Source organism: Falco naumanni, chromosome 10, assembly GCF_017639655.2.
Source record: "Falco naumanni isolate bFalNau1 chromosome 10, bFalNau1.pat, whole genome shotgun sequence".
NCBI lineage: Eukaryota > Metazoa > Chordata > Aves > Falconiformes > Falconidae > Falco > Falco naumanni.
Window position 1 is genome coordinate 21658407 of NC_054063.1, and position 16036 is coordinate 21674442.

At 49.4% G+C, this 16036-nt stretch overlaps 1 protein-coding gene across 1 annotated transcript; it reads right to left on the reverse strand.

Moving 5' to 3' along the window:
* Positions 1-1042: 1042 nt before the first annotated feature.
* Positions 1043-12923, reverse strand: LOC121094837 (BPI fold-containing family B member 4-like). Its single transcript, XM_040608909.1, has 16 exons — positions 12832-12923; positions 12032-12161; positions 11158-11272; positions 10543-10647; positions 10127-10282; positions 8630-8693; positions 8149-8212; positions 7622-7713; positions 6405-6578; positions 5563-5616; positions 4747-4914; positions 4568-4635; positions 3143-3185; positions 2544-2607; positions 2074-2150; positions 1043-1467 (listed from the first exon to the last, which is right to left on the reverse strand). Exons 1-16 carry the CDS (start codon positions 12835-12837, stop codon positions 1444-1446), a joined length of 1404 nt encoding a protein of 467 aa, XP_040464843.1. The 5' UTR covers positions 12838-12923; the 3' UTR covers positions 1043-1443.
* Positions 12924-16036: the final 3113 nt, after the last annotated feature.

Genomic DNA, 16036 nt, shown 5'->3' on the forward strand with positions numbered 1-16036 from the left:
CCCAGCACCATCAGCCTGCACAGGGCTGGGAACCAAAGGAGCCGTTCAGACTCACCAAAACAGCAGTTTTCAGCATTACAGAGTACTTCAACCCACCCAAAACCCTCCTGCTGTGACACGAGGCACGCCAGCTCATGTGATGACAGGGAGCAGCCCCAGGATTTGCCACTTGGCACAGCACAGGAGAGCTCTGGGCTCTTTACATCAACCGCGACTGCCAATGGGTCCAGCATCTCCTCTGCTATGCTCAGTGATCCCTCTGCAACATCTCATGGTGATGCTGGAAATTAATGCAACAGTCAAGGGCTCTTGCCTGGCAGATACCAAACTGTTCTTACCTTCGGGCAGAAATGCAGAACAGGATCATCACCCCGCCTGTTACCTGCTCGGTGCCAGCCTCCCTCCACGCATCACCCATGCCTTAACAGTGACATACCACCGCTGGCCTCGGGACACTAGCAATAAACAACACACTAGTAATAATGTCTGGGGAAAACAGGTGTTTAAGAGGCCATTTAAGACCTCAGATTTATTTATTTTTTTACCCAGAACCATTTGTTTTTCTGAAGTCAAAAATGCCTGAATTCTTTTCCCTGTAACGTGCAGAGACCAACTGACTGTTAGATCCGTCTAAGCAGACGTGGACTATTGCAGGCAGATGGGTATGCTCCGGTGTTCTCATACTTCCCAGTTATCTGGTAATGACATTTTCCCTTCAGATTCTACTAGGAAATGTTTCATGACCTTTGGAAATTTGACTTCGTTCTGATTTCTGCTTGTGGATTAGCATTTGGTCAGTAGGTTACCTGGCCAGGAGTAGCCACTGAAAATCCAAGTGTTTTTTTCCTCTGGAAGTTTGAGTGTAAGAAGTTTTCAAACCAAAGACCAAAATACAGTTGTCACAAAGGAACCAGATGCCATAGCAGAAGGCAGGACAGACACTCTGCCTGAGAATCACCAGAAACCAGAATCTCATTCCATGAACTAAAAAAGTAGGAACATTTATTCAGAGTTAGATGGCAAATGTATCCTAAGCCCCCGCTCAGCACTTCATACTCTTTTGAACATGGATGATGACATTTACTTAGAAAACCATAGGCAACAAGTTTTCTTTTTCATTATATCAAGAACAATTTTCCCTCAGCACAATTTTAACAATTCCACTGTGGTATCACATAAAACTGCTATAACTGTGACCCCAAAATCACGCTCATTTCTCTAAATAAATATTTGTACACAGAGCTGCCTATCGGGTTTTGGCTTATGCAAGTATCTTGGTGTTCACACGAGCCAATTAACTTCAAAGTTTCTTAAATGTTATCAAGGATCTTGAATCAAGTTTAGAAAAGAAAAGTAGATAACGCCAGTCTTGATGTTCCATCCTCGCTGGTCTGTCTTTCTCCTTCTCTGCACAGGACCCCTCCGTGCCTCGCGCTCCCCAGCTCACACAAGAATCACCAGCAGGCCCTGAAGGAGTGCAAGGGGCGACACCATCCATGTTATTTCCTGACTGCAAGGGATGCTGTTTCAGAACAGCTTGTCAGCAACACACAAGGAACAGAAAACGCTCTTGCAAAAAGCCTCTTGCAAAAATCTTCATGTTAAGTTTGTAATAAGGAGGGCATGGTGCCCTCTGGGAAGTGTGGGGGAATATCCCGGCTCCTCTGGGACATCGTCAGGATGCACAGTGCTTGAATTTGGTGCAATTCAAGACTCTTTGATGGCTACCATTCAAAAGGGCTTGCCAGACCCCCATATCAGAGCTGCTCACACAGAGTTCTCTCCAGAAAGGAAAGGCAGCCTGGAGGGGGGAACAGGGACTTACCCCAGAGAGGCCGAACTTTGCTCATTGCATACCTGGTTTGATAGCTCCCATAGACATGACGTACTGGGTCACCATTTTCTGACCTGAAGGAGGTCAGACAGAGGAACCCTTTCTGACCTTAAAATCTAGGGCCCTTGCACACCAAACGGGAACTGGCAGGGGCCTGTTACAGGAGCCAGCTGCTGGAAGCAGCCCCGGTGCCCTGCGCCGGTGCCCTGCGGGAGGAAATCGCCTTTCCGAACACTTACCGCTAATATCTGAATATCCACCTTTATTAAGGGAATGCCCAGCACGTTTGGCAGAGGGATCCCAATGTCCAGAGCACCTGGGGGGACAGACAGGTCCTTACATGCTGCCAGAGGGGTGAGCCCAGCTCCCACCCCATGACACAGCTGCTCCTGGGGAGGACGAAGGGAGCAGAGCCCCGCAACTGCGGCAGCACCGCGCACAATGTGCTGTGATGTTCCTTATGTTCTTTGCCACTAACTGCTGCCAGGGTCCTTAGAGCTGAAGACCGGGTGGGATGGTGTAAGAATAAGGTTGGACTTCTAATTACAGCCTCAAAATGGGGATTGTGGACCTTTAACTGCTTCAGCTCTCCTGCTACAGCTTTCAAACATGCACACGTACCCTTCGCACCTCCTTCCCCAGAACTCCGGCAAAGCTCTCTCAAATGTTACAGCCATCCAGGCCACCTTACAGCTAACGGTCACCTTACCATTGATAAGGGGCAGTAACATTTCCACCAGCAGAGTCCTGCAGTGTGGCTTCAAGTTCGAGATCTGAATCAGAGAAGGAAGAAGTACGTGAGCGGCACTGCCAGGCACAAGACAGCGCAAGCACAGCCCAGCGCTGCGGCTGGAAGACAGCCTTGGGACTGGAAACCATTTCCCACTGACAGCAAAACAAACAATAGTCCCTCTTTACTTTAAAGCAAAACTACTTTTCCTCCTCAATTTGTATTTGGTGCTTCATTTAGGAAACCTTCTACCAGGTAAAACTCCTGCCGGGCTGGAGTTCTGAGTAAGATTTGCCTGAGTAGGGGCGAATACACAAACCAACTTCAGGCTTTACATTTGCATGATTAGAAAAGGCAGCAGGAAAAAAAGAAAAAAAACAGCAAAAGAAGAATTGCTGCAACCCACAAAGTAGAGCAGCTAACATCTAAGACCATCGGCAGATGTAATCCATCACAGCCAGGATACATTACAGCATCACACAGCGACTGTGTGTCTCCCTCCTTCCCTGAAGCCGCAGGGCACCGCGCTCGGCCACTGTGCCCACCCAGTAAAACCCAGACTGGTACCAGAGACTTACGTTACTGATGCCAATGTCAGAAGACTCCAAGGAGAAGGAAGTGCTGCAGGGAAAGGAAAGCAAACAACCTGTCAGACACCAAGGCACCGAGCAGAGCTCACAGTGAGACCCCTGCCACCTCCGAGGGCAGTGTTACTCAGCCCATGGGCAAGGGACCCCCGTGAGGCACCACCGGGGTGGCCATAAAGGGATTACTATATGGTGACATAAAAAGCAGGCACTGCCGTGCTTCCATGGAAGAAAAGAAAATAGGAAAATAAAAGCTTATCCTAATTTTTATTTGCTTGTAATGGAAACCGCACTGCACCAGGGCACACACCAGCTCCCGGCTTCCCCTCCCCACGCGCAGGTAGTTACCCACTCCGGGAAGGAGTCAGCTCCTGCCTCACCGAGGGCAGAGCTTCTAGAAAAAGCATCCAGTCTGGATTTAAAGAACATGAACTCTGGAGAACTTGCTACAGCTCCTAATCAATCACTGCAACCACACAACTATCTCCATAGCTAAAATGTGTGCTTTATTTCCACTTTGAATTTCTCTTTTCTACTTCTATTGAATCTTGTTATATCTTTGTCTATTGAATTAAAAGCCCTTTGATGCGTTTCTGTTCTCTATATTGCTGCACACAAGCTATGCCAATTTTGCTTCTAAATCTAGCTCTTTGACAAGCTAAATGGCTTGAAAATCTCAAACTTCACACTATAAGGAATGTTTTCCACTCTTTAATCATACCTTGACTGGCATTAATGACAGTACTTTCCTTTACTCCTTTATCACTCATGTCCAATTTCAGACATTTCCAACTACTGCCCAGGATCAAAGTCAAGCTGACAGTCTTACAATTATTCAAGTTACCTCGTTTCTCCTTGTTATAAAACTGACACAGACTTTTCCTCCAGTCTCCTAAAACTTTCCGACTGCTGTATTGTTTCCTGAAAGTCAGCGATACCTGTCCACCTCGTGCCATCAGCCAGGTATGAAATTCTCAGATTCAGGAAATGAAATGTCTGTTTTACAGACACTGAAAATCACATTCCGAGCTAGCGGCCCCAGCGCTAACTTGCGATGCAGAGACCGTTCACCAGCTTGTAAGAGGGCAGCACTGCCTGGCTTTGTCACGGCCGGCTTTGTGCCACCCTCCCGTCCCTTCTGCCGTAGTTCAGGCAGCTCCAGCAGCACCGTGTCACTGAGGGACATGCTGTTATGGCACTTGGAGCATCCCTGGTGAACTGTCCCCCTTCCTGCCATCCTGCTCTCTTCTGGCCACTGCATCCCAGGATACCAAACCTGTACCCCAAGCTGTAGGACAGCTGGAGTCTCCCAGTGACACTGACCACCCAGGGCTGCCTCAGGGGAGCAAGCAGGCTGGGGTGTTGCAGCAGGCTTTGCTCCAAGCACCCAGCACAGCCGCTGCAGGGACAGCCTACCTGCCCAGGGACAGCCCCAGCACCAGTCTGCCTCCAGCAATCGACATGCGGGCGTTTAGACCGAGGTCCTACAAGCAGACAGGGAGAGGATCAGCCCATGGAGATGCCCCCATCCCAGCTGCCAGTCGCTCAGATGGCTGCATACTTCACCAGTTTGAGGTCTTTCCGTCCACACTTACAGCCTTCAGCAGCAGGAGGTTGAGGATGGGTCCATCTAAACGCTTAATGAACACCTGAATCATGACCGAAAGCTCAACGGTGGCTTTGTTTTCTTCCAAGAGGATGAGCGGGTTCCCAGACAACGTTAGCCTAATGCTCAGAGGACTGGTCCCATGGCAGGTGGAGCACTGTGGGAATCAGGGACACATGGAGGTGGCACCCCCCACACTGGCCAGGCACGGGACCAGCAGTCCTTTGGTGAACTCTCACAGCCCCTAACTCTGTAGGGCTCCCCCCAAGGTCACACAGTCCTTGGACAAGCCAGATGCCCAGAGGAGCCAGGGCAGGCAGCACGGGCCGACACTCCTTGCTGCGGGCAGGAAGGGGCTGAGGGAGCAAAAGTGGACACAAAGGGGGCTGCAGCTGCAAGGGGGTGCCCGTGGTGGCCAGGAAACACGTGATGCTAGACATTGATCAGCTCTTCCTGACAATGGCTGTGAGCTGTGGGACAAACCATGCCCCTGCTTAGGGAGCGGGAGAAGGTTGGCTATAGTCGACGGCACCCAGGAGAGCGGGCACTGTGCAGAGGCTGCTGAGGGCTGGGCGCAAACCCCCAGCCCCTCCACCTGCTCTCACCAGCCGGCTGGGCAGCAGGGCAGCCTCGAGCTGTGCTGGCGTGGCTCAGCCGTGCTGCATGCTCAGCATGGCCAAGAGGAGGGGAGCAGAAGACTGGACACCTTTGGCAGCAGCACACTGGCATATCCAGGTGCATCGCTTGGATAGCCTTGGACCCGGAGAGGTTTGCAGAAACCCTCACACCAGCAAAAGTTACTCACCGCAGCAGGAAAAAGGGTCCTGATGGCTTCTTGCAAACGGCTGGCACCAGAGAACTGTCGGAACAAAAGCACAAGCAGCCCCAATGAGCACTCCAGCCAATTTCAGCAACACCCGTCCTGCCAGGGCTACCCTCTCCCACTTGTGTCCTTGTTCCCAGCCAGCTTGTCCACACTCCTGGGGCCAGTCCCCAAGCCCTCATTCACTCACTGTCCCAGCAAAGCCCCAGGCAGCTCAGTCCCATGCAGACCTACATTATGGCAGCACACCGAGCCCTCCACCTTCTCCATTCCTCCCCAGCTGCCTGAGTGATTCCTGGTCAGTCGTTAAGGTGAGAGCCACCAGCAGTGGAAGGAGGTGTAACCCAGAGGCTATCAACATTTGTCAGTGTGTAGACTCCTAATATTTCCCAGTGGAAGTACAGATCAGAGGTACAGAAAACGCATACACCTAGAGAATTGCATTGCATATACCACGTTGCTTTTCCCAGTGACATTTTGCAGACCCTTCAAAATGGATTACAGACCTCCACGAGCCTGTGGCATAACCAGGACGCAGGGTTTCAGACAGGGATCCCTGCGGGTGCCCATACAGAAGCAAGAATGGCTGCTCGTTGCACGTGCTGTTACAGCTTTCTGAAGAGAGCAGCAAGGAGGCAGCGCTGGGGCCTGAGCATCCGCAAACAAGCGCGGGCACGTGCAAACCCCAGCCCGGCTGCATGCCGGGGCCAGAGGCTGGGCATGCCGTGAGTGCCCTGCGCAGCCTGCCCCCTGAGCTAAGGGTGGCCTGATGTGCGTCCCTTGCCACCTCCTCTGGCATGAAATACAGGTGCTGCTACACTCACGACTTCTGGCGTGCAGGTGAAGGTCTGTGGCGGTATCTGGAGCAGGAGGGACAGGACCGCACTGAGAAAGCTCTGGCGCAGTCCCAAGACCAGAAGCTTGTCCAGCAGCGGAGGTAAAGCAGAAGGGGACGAGTCATGGGGGATGACGCTACCTCCCACCTGCTTCACTGCACCCTGCAAAGAGATGTGACACAGGCATTAAACTGATCTTTCAAAGCCATGAGATGTGCCCAGATCCTTGAGACTGAGCGTGCAGGGTCTGTGCCAGCTGAAGAAGCCCTCCCCTCACCAGCAGCTTAGGGAGAGCATTGCATTCGGAGCATTCCCTCTATATTTAATAGACAAAAGGAGCTGATAAAGGCCAGAGTGCATAACGGAGGCCTTTTTAGATAATAACACACTTTGTCCAAATCACACTTCACTGCTTCAGTTCACCCCTGAGATTTCACTCCAAGAGCAAATGAGCGGCAAGGTGCTGCCAGCGCAGCGGTGCCAGCCCTGCCTTCCCTCCCTCCAGCGCCCAGCCAGCCCTGAGCTGCCCTCAGACTCTACAACAAACTTGCACCAATACCATCTACTTGCTAAGGAGACCAACTCTGCCCATCTGGGTCGGGGGACACACAAAGACTGACCCCAACAAAACGTCTGCACTAGAGCAAAAGCAGCTGCGCTGATCATACAGACTGTGGTGTTTATTAGCCCTTGCTATTCTTGATTGCTTCTCTCCCTGTTGCTTCTTGTTAGCCACTTTCTTTTATTTAAGTTCTCCTGTTTGAAAGTATTGTTTGTTTTTTGCTGGGTTGGTTGGTTGTTTTTTTTTTCCCATAGCGAGACAGAAGTAAAAAACCACATCCATTAGCTTGGTTTAGCATCACCCACCACAGAGACTGAATAATGGAGGCAAAAAGCACTGACAGCCAGTCTGCAGGCAGGGCAAGGGAGAGGATGAAAACTGCTTGTCCCAACAGTTACTAACAGCAGACACAGTCCTGGGATAAGTTTGCAAACAGAGCAAAAGAGGGCTTGAAGAAAAGTGCACTTTGTGATGATTTGGATAAGGACCTAAATTTTTAGCTAGCATTTCCAGAACAAGTCATTAGCCCAGCTCCTCCATGTGGTTGTACTAGGAGACAACTGCTCCAACAGAATGGGGTGAGTCTGAAAGGCACCACGCTGCAGCCACACTCAGAGGGTCCTGCTGCCCAGCGTTAACTTACATCTAAATCCAACCCAAGGAACAAGCCAGAGGTAAACGGGAGGCTGGCCAGCCGGTAGTGAATCGTTCCTGCCGTACCGACTGGTATCACCGCTTCACAGAGAAAAAAGATCATCACAACATCGAGAAATGAGCAGCAACACAATCTCCCCCACCCTGGCACTGCAGGCCACCAGCCAGACCTCACCCCCACAAACCAGCTCCCAAGCATTCCCTTCGATGGGATGCTTGCTGCTACTCAAAATGGCCAAAACGTCCCCAAATTCAGCTTTGTGGGATCTGCCTATAGAATATAGCCCCAAACCAGCATCAAAGATAATCATCCCAGGGTGACGTATACAAATGGCATAAGGAGGACCAAGGTGTGAGCAGCTCACTCGGACCGCTTGGGTGTGAATTCAAGGTTCAGTAACTGTCCTGCAGAAGTGCAGCTCCTCCCTGACGCACTTATGGACTAGACGTGGGACAGGGCACTTCCCACCGCGGGATTGCAGGGAAGCAGCACCTCATCCTCCCCAAGGAACGCACCGTTGAGAGTGCCCAGCAGCTGGATGTTGACAAGGTTGACCACAATATCAACGACTGGACACAGCTGCAACACAAAGCAGAAACACAACCACTCAACCCCCCTTCGCCAGCCCTCCACAGGGAGCCATCACCAGCCTGATCAGACCCACCCCTTTTCATCTAAATCCCCAGGGAAAAACTGCTGCATGGCATTAGGCAGTGGCTGGGATGCTGTGAAGGACTTGGGGGCAGTGGAGCATTCCTGGAGCTGTGGTACCGCACCAAAGGGGACTGCTTTGATCTGGGGAGTATTTCAGGCTTCGCTCTTGCAGGCAGAAACACGCCGGCAGCAGCCAGGCTGGCCACGGGCAGCCCTGCTGAGCGGCATGCCAGTGATGTGGGAAAGCAATACAGAAGAACCATGCAGCTTGCTGTGGCCTCACATGTTGTTCCTGACATCTCTGCGTTTCGGCTGTGAAAGAAGGGCAATCTCCAGGCTTACCAAACCGGGCAGAGTCGCTCTCAGCTGGTTAAGCACTATCTCATTTACTGATAGGGAGAGTAAGCTGGAAAGGAAAGAAAAAAATTTCCAGTCACTACAAACACAGCCCCCAGATAGCAGACCAGAGGATCTCAGACTTCATTTTACACGCTACTATGTCCTTAGCCATCCCTTCAGGGACACCGCTGCAGCTAATTCTGTCCAGAGCAGGAGCTGTGCAGAAAGCAGGGAGGGCAAGGACCTGCTCGTCTCACCAAGGGGAGGATTGGGCTAATTTTTGAGTAGTGAAGGTGTCAGCACCTGGGGTGTGCAGACACCATTGCACAAAAGGAGTGACCCTCTCACAGTGCAACCTGACTTTGGTCATCTCCCTCTGGTATTTAAATGAGTGCTGTAGTTAAGGGAAGGTGGAGTTGTTATGAAATATCTTCATGTTAGTTATTGGAAACAAACAGTTTGCATGTGGAATAACAAGAGGAGAAATCTGCTGTGTAACATTTCAGCACTGCTGCTAAATAGATCACTCTGGGATGTGTGATGCTTGCAGGCAGCACAGAGCCATTTACTTTTGATAATCAATATTTTTCTGGATCGTTGAGTAGAATATGCAGCAGCACACTTGGCAAGCCACAGACAGCAGGAATTCATAATGCATCTCATTATTTATGCCCAAGTTCTGCCCATAGATGCATCTGAGGAACTGCCACAAAGTCAATCACATAGATCCCCACTCCCCCTTACCCCACAGGGTGCTCACTTCCTGCACACCATCACCTGATCCTGCTAAAACTTAAAATATGACCCTCAGAGTGGGCAAGCTGTGGCCCCCTATTCACTTTCAGAGTCTCTTTCAAACCAGCTGCCGCACCGATTGAAATATAATGCATAATGCAAAAATTAATTAGAAGTTCAATGAACCTGAAAAGTGAGTAATTCAAAAGCAATAAAAGAAAATATTCCCCATGATCAATTTACTGTTGTATTCATCAATACATGAAGTCAGCAAATCCTTTCTGCCAAGACTTTGATAAGACTGAGCAAGAGATGGGACGCTTGCATGGAATTACACACACTCACAGCGGTCAGACCGAAAACCCATATGCCCAGCATCTTTCCGCGACAGCAGCCAAAGGCAGAGCATAAAACCAGAGCAAGCAACGGTGCTGTTTTCCTACAACACTCCCTGCCCTATTAGTCCTACCCTTCGGGTATCAATTCACTAGCTAAGTCTAAAGAAAGTACATTGGAAGAGGTACCAATTTCAGATCTTGAAATTTCCACAGGCAAACAGGGCAAATTAACCCTCATCTTCCAACAACCAAATTTTTTGCCAGTTCAACTGAAGCACCTGGCTTTAGCAATGAGAAAGAAATGACTTCCCTGAGGCCTGGCTCTGTATCAGCTTAGCACTGTCTGTGTCCTGGCAGACTGTCTAGATCATTGGATAAAGAGAAGAGGACTGCATGCAATGGAAAACATAAATCCACAGGCACTTACCCAGAAAGGAGCTTGATCTTTATGGCACCAAGAATGCAGAGGCAGTCTTCAATGACAACCTGGACCGTGCCCGATTCATAATTCGTGCATTTAATGTTTGCAGTAATGTTCACATCCACTAAGATATCAATTAGTTCTGAAAGAAGGCCAACCAAGCTGGAAAAAGTAAACGGGTTGAACAGATTTCATCTCTTGGCCTCAAAGAAATTCAGCAAAGCCAGTAGCAACAAATTGCACCTCCAACTCCTGCCATTCATCACAAATGCCACAGGCCATCTTTTGGTGCCTGTTCTGCTCTTTGACTTTATTATAGGTAAGAAACACCTAGAAATCTATAAAAGATGCAAAGTGCCACCCAGAAGGAAGCCTGTGTGTAGGGATTTCCCTTGTCAGCCACCCTGAAACACCACACTCACCACTTGCCACTAAGCTCCAGCTTTGCAGCAATGGTCAGCTGGACCCCGATTCCTGGCAGCAGCACCACCGACAGCTTGGGGAGTTGAACCCTGACAAGGTGTAGGCTGCAAACAACAGAAAAAGCTGGCACAAAGTAAAAGCATCTTCTAACAGCTGAGCAGCTGTACCCACTGAGGAACCTGCAGTGCCCACCTCACCATGGCCACCTCCAGCTGGTGGCACGAGTATTATGAGCAAGGGATACTAGCTCCAGGATGAGAGACAGTCTGCCCAAAAGAAGGCAACCTAGAGTCAGACTGGGGTGGAACAGTCTGTAGAGAGCAGTCAACCTCTTCTCTCTGTGACCCCTTCCTCCCTCTCTCAGTGCTGTCAAGCATCTCAGATACCAACAGCAGCATCAGAGCCGTCATTCTGCATCTGCATCCATAACCTGCAGTGCACTTCACCGTCCACCTTGCTACCACACAGAAAACTTTAATTGGATCAGAATTTCAGCATCAAAATAAACTGAGGATAACTACTGGGGGCACTCAGGCCAACTGCAGCTCAGCTTTTGCTGCTGCAGCATTGATGGTGAAGGTGCACTCACGGAGAAGCGCTCGCTCTCCACTCACCCAGTGATGCTGGTGGGAGAGCTCAGCAGACCCCCTTCACCCATGATGTTCGGAAGCACAAGGCCCTGCAGGTGCTTCTGGAGAAGCCCGTTGTGAAGTATGGCACCTGAGAGAACTGGAAAACATCTCTGCATGAGAACTGGCAGCTGCAGCAATGACCTCGCTCCACTCAGACAGATCTGTCCTGGCAAAGGCGTCACACAACAAAGCCCCGCCACTCCCCAGAACTCTCATAAAGTCGCTCGCTGTCTCAATGCAGTCAAATCACACGGGGGATGATACTTCACAGCGTGCACTAACCCAAAGCTGCCCTTAGTGAACTAACCAGGAAGGGTAGCAGCAGAGAGGAGCATCCCAGACTTCCGATTTACAGATTACAGCATGGTTGTGCACTACCAGAAATGACAGCGACCCCACTCAGTGGTTGTGTGTCAAGTCACAATTTGTATCTGATTTGTAAAGAGGTTTTGTTTGGGTTTTTTATGGTTTTGTTGGGGGTTTTTAATAGCAGCAACTTGAAACAAGCATCTTTTTTTTGCTGGAGCACTGCAAATATTAACATGGCTGCTAAACTTCACAGCAGTTGTTTGCCAAATATCAGCTGCTCCCATATGGGAATTGGCAACTAAGACAAAAATGAGGAAATAATTCAGATTTAGCCCTGCAATTCTGTAGGGCTGCTTGGTGCTGAAATGCATCTCAGTTTTGGAGCAGGGTGATTTCGCTGGACTGTGAACCCAGTGATGGCTGTCAGAAGCAAAGTCTGCAGCCCTAAGGAATTATAAAGTAAAGATGAAGACACTCAGGAGCTTTTACTCCATGTCACGGTCCCACACAGCTTCCCAAACAAAGGTAACTCATGTTCCCCCGTTACCGTTCTGCATCGCCCCGGGACTGACGGCACAGGACAGACCAGACAGGACTTCTTGGGAGGGTGAAAGGAGGCCACAGAAAAAAACGATTCCAAAAAGCTTCAACATCGTCATCTCCAGAAGATTCCCCTGCTGGCAAGGGAGACATCAGAGTGAAAAGTAGGGGAAAACCTCTAGGAAAAGATCCCAGGGTCTTTACAAGGAAAGAGGTTGAGTGAGAAACCAAACCCATCCTCTATCCTTGACCGAGCTCAGGTAAGACCCTGCTGGAGCCCGGGGCAGCACGCCTCGCTCATGGCCGCACACACCGACAGGCTTCAAGCACGGGTCAATAAAAGCCCTTTCCTGGTCCTTCGTGACTACTCAAAAATACTCTGTGTTCACACAATAGAAAGCCAAACTGGTTTTCCCCTGAACTGACGTTTAAGTGGCCTTTATGTCTGTACCCTTTAGATGAAGTTATGTGCGTTTTGTTGAGGGCCTTTGCCAAGGACAGCAGCTAAGGGTTATTCTGGGGGTTTTTAACTTTCAAAAGCAATTAACTAAAGCTCAAGTGACAAAAATCAGCTAGCTATAAAGTTATAGTTTACTAATTATTAACATGAACTTAACTATGAAATAACAGACGATGAGGAGCTTGAGGCACAGCGATATCTCAAACTAAAGAAGCCACGCACCAGGCACGCTACACGCGTCCTTCCAGAGCGGTGACACTACCAGCACGCACGTCTCCCCGCCACCACGCAGCCTTCACCAGCCGAGGCTTTGATGCACAGACAATGTTATTAGACGACGTTATTACCTGCATCAGCTGCAGCCAGCTGGGAAGGGCTCTTGGGTCCGCTCAGGCTCTTCTGGAAGTTGTTGAGACTCTGCGTCGTCCTCTCTTTTTTTGCTGCAGCTGAGATAGAAGTTGCCCTTATATAAAATCTGCAGCCAGCCAGACACGCCTTTTCCTCACAGCCTCCAGGTCTCATGAGCAGGCATCCCTCGATACTCTTGCTCTTTGCAAGCAACACCCAACTGCCACCTCTCATGATTTATACGAGGTAACGTCACCGCTGACCTGATGGTTGCCATTTCCCTTTGTGGCCTGGATCACTCAGATGCTGCTTTCCTCCCCCCCGGCTCTGTCTTAAAAAGGATGCTCTGTAGTGGTAGCCCCAGTGGGGATCCCTGAGCTTTGAGGAAACCAACTTTTTAGGAAACTGTGAGAATTACTGAAGCATCTAAATCTGGCAGGAGGCTGATGGGGCTGCCTGTTCAGGAAGGCAGCACACGGAGTGTGGGCACAGATTCAAGGAGGCTTATCATAGGAAACAATCTACTTTTGCCAATCCCCGAGGAGTTGTGAGACTTACGGTGCTCACTCCCATTTCAAATGCAGCACTGGGAGAAGATTTTCTTGACAAAAAGCAACGTGGAGAGGTTGCAGAAACCTGATAAATGTTGGCTTTGTTAATACCAAGCTTCAAATTCATTTCAGTTACATCTGTAAAGAGTGTCACAAATTGACTGCAAAAAATGAAGTTGTGTTGAAATGTATAAAGCCAACAATAAATATAATTTGAATAACCATACTTATGCTAGCTGAGTAAGCTGCCAAGGGCAACAGAAACACGTACTTCAAAGGAACATCTCATCCCGCAGGGATGAAAAAAATCTCGTCCCTCCACAGATGCCTTGGCCGGGCTTTGCGGAAGTTTCCATTGTGCAGGGCCCCAGGAAGATCTTATCTGGGGACTTTGTTCGGGTCTGGTCACCCATGTTCAACAGGGATGGACCGGGATGGAAACCAGGCAGCAAAGGGCTGCCGAGATGACTGGGGAACTGTTGAGGGGCCGGCGCGCTCAGCCTCGCAGAACAAAGACGAGCAGAGATACGATCGTTCCCCACAAACGCAGGAGAGGGGTAAATACCAGGGAGGGAGAGGAGGGGAGAGCTGCTCCGGCTCAGGGACAGTATTGGCACAGGAACAAACCCCAGCCAATACATTCAGGTTGAAGTTAAGAGAAAGCTGCTGCCACCACGGCAAGTTTTGGTCTAGCTTTCCCATGGGAATACAGAAGGCAACAGAAATAGTCTTAGGATGCTCTTCAACACCACACAAGCTGTTTTCTTGAAGTAACAGCGACACGTTCTCACTGAGCGGGAAGATGCTTCTGAGGGCTCAGAGCCAGCCAAGCAACCCCATTGCAGAAACGCTGTATGAGCCCTTATTTAACAGATACTCAGTCTGGGCTGCATTCGGTGTGCTGATAACAGCCTAGTCCCAAAACCAGGGAATGAAGTTAGGCCCCCTGAGAAGACTGGAGCAGCAAAGTCAAAAACCATCTCCTCTGGGAGCTGCAGCCCAGCTGCCCGCTGAGATCGTGACTTCAGTGCTTGGTCAGCGGGGAGAAGACACAGAGCAACACTGCAGCCCCCCCCGGCCCTTCACGGGGTGCAATGTGCAGAGCCACGCCAGCAGGGTCCTCCCCCTCCGCAGCTGACCCCCAGGCAGCCCATCCCTCCCCAGCGCATCCGACCGCCAGCTCTAGTCCTGCTTTCCCCATTTTCTCCCCAGATGTCTCAAGGTGGTTTACACTTACTGGGTTGGGTGGGGCTTTTTGCTGAGTCTGCTGCTTGCCCTAATGCGCTTTTACTGCCTGGGGCAACTTATCCATGTTTCTCCTTTTTTCTTCCCTTTCAAAAAGTCTCATCCTAATGCACAAGGCCAAGTGGTCATCATAAGTACCCACAGCAAAGTGTTCAGGAGACTCTGCTCTGGCCTTGTACATGCTACAGGAATATCGCTGCTGGCAAAGGTCACCCGCTGAGCACATCCAAAAGCAGGTTTCCAAATAGCTTCAGACATGTCCCTGTGTGTGCAATAAACAAACACAAGTCGTTGCATATGCACAACACGATTGCCCGCTCAAATCTGATCATCTTGCCATTTAATGGCAAGAGGCAGACGCCGGTGTTCATACCTGACACACACGTGTTGTACCAACGGCAGCCAGCAGAAGCCGTGAGGAAAGCAGCACATTTCTGTACACCGCTGCAGATATTTCTTCTTGCTGTGTGAGTTTCTCTTATTCAGTCATATCCTTTCCCTCTCTCTCATGCACCTATATTTCATTCTCTCCTTGCAGCAGTGATTTAGATATCACTTACTGGGAGGCTGAATTCAGTTCTGCAGTGACAAGGGAATATATATTAAAATGAAGCATTGCAAGAAATGCTAGAAGAGATTATCACCACACAAATGTTGGAAAGTGGAAGGGCTTATCGAAAGACTAACGCCCGCAGAGGAAAGATGCTCCGGAGCAGCCTCTGGCATCTGAACGGCCCTGAGCTTGTGGCTTAGAAAGATGGCAGGTTAAACAGCAACAGGAACTTTAGAAGAGTAATATTAAAGAAATACTGTAATTTATTAAATATGCTTACATTCACTGATATTTTTTCTCTAATGTTCCAAACCATAGAAGCCTAGGGGAAACTTTGGTGAATTGCATACATCTGAAACTAAAATGTCAAGCAACATTAAAGAACAACAAAACCAAAACACAAACCAAAAAATTAGAATTTTTTCACCACAGTGAAACACTACCACATTTTTATAACAAATGATGGGTTTGAGACATTCCAGAGGTGGTTTGTAAGCTACAGAAGCACAAAGCGTCTTCATTGTTATATGGTGAATATATATATATATATATATAAAAAAAAAAAAAAAAAAAAGAGTAACCTCAGCCTGTAAAACTTCTTTAATGGGCAAATAGTAACTCCTTATTAAGAATACACATAAACTGAATCCTGCCTCTTGAGGTGAAAAACCTAAATCTGGAGGCGTGAATTACACCCTGTGATGGAACTGCCTTGTGCAAATATGCAGCCTGTTCTCTTGCAGCGAGGCTTCCTAGAAGTACGTGACTACTTCCCAAATGGATGCTGTGAACATTAATGAAACTGCTCAGTTCAAACGTTGATGGAAAGTAACTTCCCTGATGTCAGCAAAAAGA